A 6921-nucleotide genomic window follows, 5' to 3' on the forward strand; every position below is an offset into this window, starting at 1 on the left:
ATTTCATTCAACAAACAGTAACTGAGCTACAACTATATGAAAAGCACTGAATTCAGTGCTATGAGAACTGACTAAATAAAACTCTGTCCTTGCCTTTTTATAACTTAGTCTTTAGCTGAAGACAAAAGTCTCTCTATTCATTATTTACATCTCTACCCATTTTTTAGAAAGGGCAATATGTAGTAGTTAAAAAAAAATCTTTTAAAAAGGAAAATACGGGACTATTCTACTGTGCTTACAAGTTTTATGTCACTCCCTGACAATGTGAGTTGCTGGGTGTACAAAGATAAGCAATACATAACCCCTATCCTTTTTTCAATTTTTAAAGAATGTTTATTCATTTATTTCTGAGAGAGAGTGTGAGCAGGAGAGGGGGAGAGGGGGGCGGAGAGAGGGAGAGGGAGAGGGAGAGGGAGAGGGAGAGGGAGAGGGAGAGGGAGAGGGAGAGAGGGAGAGAGGGAGAGGGGGGGGGAGAGAGAGAGAGAGAGAGAGAGAGAGAGAGAGAGAGAGAGAGAGAGAGAATGAATCAGAAGCAGACTCATGGCTCTGAGCTTTAAGCACAGAGCCCAATGCAGGGCTCAAACCCTCGAACCAAAACGTGAGATCAAGAGATCATGACTTGAGCCAAAATCAGAAACTTAACCAACTGAGCCACCCAGGTGCCTCTATAATCCCTATCCTACAGAAGCTTACGGTCTAGATTTTATAAACTTATCAAATGATCTAGAAGAAACTGACAGCAAACATTTAATTAGATACTATTCACCTAGGGCTTTCAATTTAGTAGCAAATAACAAACAAGCACTTACTACTACCAGTCACATTTTAAGCATTTTACATTTGTTAACTAATTTTTTAATCCTCTTTAACAATGTTATGAAAAGGGTCTTAGACCCATATTAACATATTATTAACACATTAAAATATATTACATTTATCATCTTTTCCCAGAATCTACTAATCAATTCTGCTAATGAGCGTTTTTACATACAGTTGCTGTATCTTTCCCATCAGCACACCAAAAAAATCTCTTGAGTTCACATCCCAATCCAGGCACCATGTCATTTTTTGATCCCGTTACAGCAAAACTCCCCTAAAAGAGCTGTCTGTATGAGTTATCTCCCAAATTCTCACCTCTCAGCCTCTCTTGGAAAGGCTTTGCCTCTGACATTACTTACACCACACCTAGTCAAGGCTATAAATTCTAAATACAATTTTTAGTTTTCAGTCCTCATCTTACTTGACCTATCAGCAACACCTGACGTAGGTAAAACACACTCTTTGAAATACTTTCTTTACTTTGGCATCTAAGACACCACACTCTTCTGGGCTTTTCTTACTAGATATTCCTTCTCAATCTCCTATGTAAATTCTTCCACAACTCCACAATTTCTACACATTAGAGTACCCAAGGCTCAGTCCTTGGATCTCCTCTGTTTTCTATCTACACCCACTTTCTTTTTTTTATTTTTTTTAATGTTTAATTAATTTAGAGAGAGAGAGAGAGAGAGAGGGAGAAAGTGTGAGCAGGGAGAGGGGCAGAGAGAGAGGGAGACACAGAATCCAAAGTAGGCTCTAACCTCTGAGCTGGCAGTTCGGATATGAGGCTCGAACTCACAGACAGTGAGATCATGACCTGAGCCAAAGTCGGACGCTTAACCAAGTGAGCCACCCAGGTGCCCCTACACTCACTATAATGTTCTCATATAGTCTCGTGTTTCCACTAGAATGTGACTTCAACAGGGTAAGAATGTTTTAGCTATTTTTGTTAATGCCAAAAGCCCTGAATGTAAAGCAATGTCTGACATATAGTAGGTGCATGACAAGTATTTGTTCAATGAATGGATGGATGAGTAATGGCTTTAAATATTACCTACCAACTGATGACTCTCCAATTTATACCTCCTGCCTGTAAATCCATCCTGAACTCCAGATTATCTCCAACTGCCGATCTGCCATCTCCATTTGGATGTGTAATACACATCTCCAACTAAATCGAGTTCAAAAGAGAACTCCAATCACCCTTCCAATGGCTTCTGCAACTGACTTCACTTTCTTGGTCAAGGACAGCTTTATCCTTCTAGTTCCTCAAACCAACAATTTTGAAATTATTCCTAATTCCTTCTCTTTCTCTCATAACACATATCCAATCTGCCAAGAAATACTGCAGATTCTCTGTTCAAAATATACTCAGCATTTGACTACTTCTTACCTCATCCAACATCACTGTGGTCCAAGTCATTATCGTCTCTCACCTGGATGAATGCAACAGCCTCCTGTCTCTTGTCCACCTTCTCCCCCCCGATTCAGTCTGTTCTCAGAACTATGATCACAGAAATTTTTTCAAACTTAATTTAAACTGGGGCACCTGGGTGACTCAGTCAGTTGGGCATCCAACTTTGGCTCAGGTCATGATCTCATGGTTTGTGAGTTTGAGCCCTGCATCGGGCTCTGTCCTGACAGCTCAGAGCCTGCTTTAGATTTTGTCTCCCTCTCTCTCACAAACTAAATAAACATTAGGAAAAAAAAAATTTAGGTTAAATTATGCCACTTCTCTGCTCATAATCCTGCAATCATTCCCACTTTGCTTTGAGCGAAAGCACAAATATTGACAACTCAGTCTGGCCCTATCACATCTCTGACCTCAACTAGTAGCACCATTCACTATTCTGATCCATTTATATTGCTTCTTGTGCTGTTTCTTCCAAAGGTTAACCACATTTTCCCACCTCAGGGCCTTCTCCCTCACTGCTTTCCCCTTGCCTGGAATGCTTTTCCCTTAGATATCTGCAATTACCTGTTTGATCACTTTGCTCAACTGCCACCTTCTCTGAGTTCTTCCTGATCACCATACTTAAAACTACAACAATAATCCCATCTTACTGTATTCTTTATCCCCTTCCTCTGCTCTATATTTCTCCACAGCTTTAATCACCACCGAATACTATACCTGTGAATTTCTGGGACGTGTGCTCTGAAGGATAAGCATTTCTGTCTGTTTCATTCACTGCTATATCCCTGGTATTTAAAGCGGTGCCTGTTATAATGTAGGTGGTCAATAACCTATCTGTTAAACAAATGCTTTCATTTCCACGGGGGGGGGGGGGCGGCTAACAATCATCTAACCTGGTATTTCAGGGAAACATTATAAAGCTTCTCTAAGATTTCTTTCAGTGCTCTGATCCCTAGAAGGCTTTATACTTTGCCTAGAAAGAAAAACTGTGCTTTGTCTAGTCAACCACAAGGAGGAGTTGAGAGGAAGAGCTGAGCAAAGGGAAACCAGATAATGTTTCCCTTGCTTTTCCTACGGCAACGTCAAGGTGGAAGAAAAGTGGATTTGGAGGTGCGTGTACTGAACGATTTTCTTCACACTATGAGTTACCTAGACGCACACACACGTTAACACCCAAAGCCGCAATCCTTTCGAATGCCACAAAGAGGCCAAGAAAAGCAATCCATGGGCCACTGCGAACTGGGTGTTTGTTTCCCTCCACCGCTAAGAATTCCCCGTAAAATCAGGGGAAGAGTTCCCATTAGTGCAGAGGCATGCAACTCACACAGGAGGGCCAGGGTGTTCCAGGCTGCCAGCACTCTCCGGCCAGAGAACTATTAAGTCAATTCTATTTAGTACTCAAGACGCCCTTAATTCTAAAACAGCCTAAGTACGGCCGCCCCAGGTCTAAATTCTCAGATTCTGCCCCCTGCAAGTCAAGTCCTGATTCATTAAACACCGAAACCCATTTCTCACGGGATTCCGACTCACCGCCACCTGTTGATGCCCACATTGGAGGAGCCGGCGAACCAGGGGTCGAGGATGTAGACGCAGCGGATGGTGTCGGCGCCCTGAATGCACTCCTTCAGGGCCGGGTTGTCGTGAAGCCGGAGCCCCTTTCGGAACCAGTGCACGGCGTTCACCCCCATCCCGGGGGCGCGGCGGGCGGCGGTCCTTGCCCAGTTCCCCCAGCGAGAAATTCAAGGAAGGAAGGGCCGGCTCATAACCCACACCTCCGCTTCCAGGGGAACCGCCACACCCAGGGAGTGGGGAAAGGGCGGCAGAGGGGGGAAAGGAAAAAATGAGTCCGAGGAGGGGACCGGAGAAGGAAAGGGCGCTGGAGGCGCCGCTGGAAGATGAATGGAGGCTGCCCAGTCAGAGGAGTCCGGGCGTGACGCCCTTTACGAGCCAGAGCCCGCCGCAACCGCCGGGACGAGGCGCATCGCTTCAAGGGCCTCGGACCCCGGGGCGTGAGCACGTTCCACGAGCCCGAGCCTCCACGACAGCCCCGGCCGGCACCGGCAGCCCCGGGAGGTTCGTCACGGAAACCTCGCCCCACCGAGGCGGCCCCTGAGGAGAAAACGGCCCGCCTAAGGCGAGCCACCGAGAGGGACGAGAGGGAATTCAGCCACAGTCGGCCACGCTGTCTCTCGGCCCGGGAAAGAGGAGTGAGCTCGGAGGTGGCGGTCGAGGCCCCTGGACCGTTGCCGGCCGGTGACCGGTTCCGAGGCTGCCCGGGTGACTCCGCCGCCACCGCCGCGTCAGCGGCCTCGGCCACGCCCCCGGCTCCTCATTGGAGAGGGCGCTCCCCACGTGACCCCCGGCACCTCACGTTTCTGAAGTGTGTTTACTACAGCGGCACTGACTGAGGAATCGGCTCGCGATTAAGTCGCTTCTAGGGGGCGGCAGCTGCTTGATCTCGAAGCTGTCGACCCTCTCCCAGTCGCGAGGCTCCCTGCCTCTTCCCCTTTTCTCCGCCGACCGGTCACCTACAAGCGCCCGCGGTGACCACAGGCCCCATGTGAGGGAAGGCTTAGCCCCGCCCCCGGAGGCCGTGAGCGTCCCCTATTGGCTGAAGCGACTTGAGACCCGGATGAGCACGGGGATGCGGGGAGTTCGCGAGCGCGCGCTCGCCTCGGATGGCGCGCGTGCGCTCTCGCTGCGTTCCAGAGTGAAGGAGGGCGCGGCCGGCGGTCCGGAGCGCGCTCTGGGATACCTCCCGTAGGATCCCGGGAAGGCCTGAAAACAGCTGAGTGTCCTCCGAGAGTCGGGTGGAGAGGCTGGCGGGGAGTGAGGGCAGGATGAGTTGGAAGAAAGAGAGTAGGAAGCTCTGTTAGACTTCAAGCCCAACCTTGTGCTCCAATCCAGCTTTGGCCAAAGAACCCTACTTTGGAGTGTGTGGAGCTGGCGTACTCCCCCCCCCCCCCCCCGCCCCCATTCTTCTGGCCCGCGTGGTGCGGCACCCTGGGACGTGTTCTGGGGAATAGGAGCACTGGGCAGGGCGGAATACCTGAATACTGTCTATGCATCATCAACCTGTTAGCCCTGATTTCTTACCTTTAGTGTGGGTAACCAAGCTCTTCATGAAGGGGCCTTTCTCTACCTTTCTAGCAACGGTGAGCATCAGGCCATGTCATCCCTTTCCACATCTGATGCCCTTATGTTCATGAAACGTTTACTGAATGAGCCAGACACTGTTCAAAGTGCTAGAGGTACAGAAAAGAAATAGGAAAAAATCTCAGCCGTGGTGGAGTTTACGATGTGTCTCTTAACCTTTACACGTGCTATTTTTTTCCTTTATAAAATACTCTTCTTTAGAATTTGCTGTTCACCACAGCAACCTTTGAGCTACCTTATATATTTCTACACATCTCTTTAGACTCAGATGAATTGCTACCTAATTTGCAAAAATATTCCTGTTATCCAGAGCAGATTTCGGATGAATACCCATCTCCCCAGTTGTGTCTCTGATACATTACTTATAATACTATTGTGAAGATTAAACGGAAAGTACCTACTTTAATAGCTAGTAGGAAGTATATGTTCAATAATAGTATTTATTATCATAATAATGTGTCCCCAATTTCTTCTAACCTGTGGCTTCTCAAGGACAGGGTGTCTGTCCAGTTTGTTTTTTGCATCATCAGTACCCAGTATAGAGCCTGACACATGCTTTCCAATGTTTATTGAATGAATGAGCGAATGAGTGAATGCTGTCTGCCACCAATGTGTCAGACAAGGTCCAAAGGAGGAAGATATGGCAGTTGTTACAGGCTGAGTTGTGTCCTTCTAAAATTCATATAACCCCTCGTACCTGTGAATGTGACTTACTTGGAAATAAGGTGTTTGCAGATGACGAAGTTAAGATGATGTCATTAGGGATGGCCCTAATCCAATATGACTAGTGTCCTTATAAAAAGGGGGAAATTTGGACACAGAGACACCCACACACAGAGAGAATGCCACTCGAAGATTGGAGTCATGATGCCATAGGCCAAGAGCTATTCAAAACTAGGAGAGTGTCCTGGAATAGATCCTTCCCTAGCACCTTCGGAGGGAGCATGACCCTGCTAACACTTTGATTTCAGATTTCTGGCCTCCAGAACTATGTGATGATAAATTCCTGTTGTTCTAGGCCAGTCTTTTTGTGGTACTTTGTTATAGCAGCTCTAGCAAACTAATACAGCAGTAATGTAAATTCAGTCATCTAATGAACCAATGTCTGGATGGTCTTTCGTAACTCTGCTTCTATTGCCATAAAAAGGGTATAGCATCCTTTCTTTGGTTTCTTCGGATCATTTAAAATTATACACATGAGAACCCTTTGTTCACTATAAAGTTTTAAATATTTGTCATTTTTTAATCAGTGGAGAGGAGCCTTGGGTAATTACGACTCTGAAGGGTCCATCATCTATGCATAGGATGTAGCATATAGAGCTCTCTGCCCTCACTTGGATTGCCTCATTCTCCAGAGCCTATTGTACTCTTTAAAATACAGTGTTTTATGTTTCACTTTAGGCAGTTTTAAAGTAAGTATATTATGCCTAAAGACATAAGAATTGTTTTCAAGCATCCAAATGAAATTGTGGAATGGAGAGAGAGAGAATATTGATTTGTGTAGAGTTGACTTATGTTTGCCATTTGTTCAT

The 6921-nt window shown here is 46.5% G+C and overlaps 1 protein-coding gene across 1 annotated transcript in view; it reads right to left on the reverse strand.

Annotated features, from left to right (window-relative positions):
* Nucleotides 1-4808, reverse strand: part of CRY1 (cryptochrome circadian regulator 1) — a 96651-nt gene extending 91843 nt beyond the window's left edge. Inside the window, exon 1 of the mRNA XM_043562435.1 lies at nucleotides 3764-4808. Coding sequence (XP_043418370.1) covers nucleotides 3764-3921 — 158 coding nt within the window. The 5' untranslated portion in view covers nucleotides 3922-4808. The remainder of the gene's footprint in view (nucleotides 1-3763) is intronic.
* Nucleotides 4809-6921: the final 2113 nt, after the last annotated feature.

Source organism: Prionailurus bengalensis, chromosome B4, assembly GCF_016509475.1.
Source record: "Prionailurus bengalensis isolate Pbe53 chromosome B4, Fcat_Pben_1.1_paternal_pri, whole genome shotgun sequence".
Classification (NCBI taxonomy): Eukaryota; Metazoa; Chordata; class Mammalia; order Carnivora; family Felidae; genus Prionailurus; species Prionailurus bengalensis.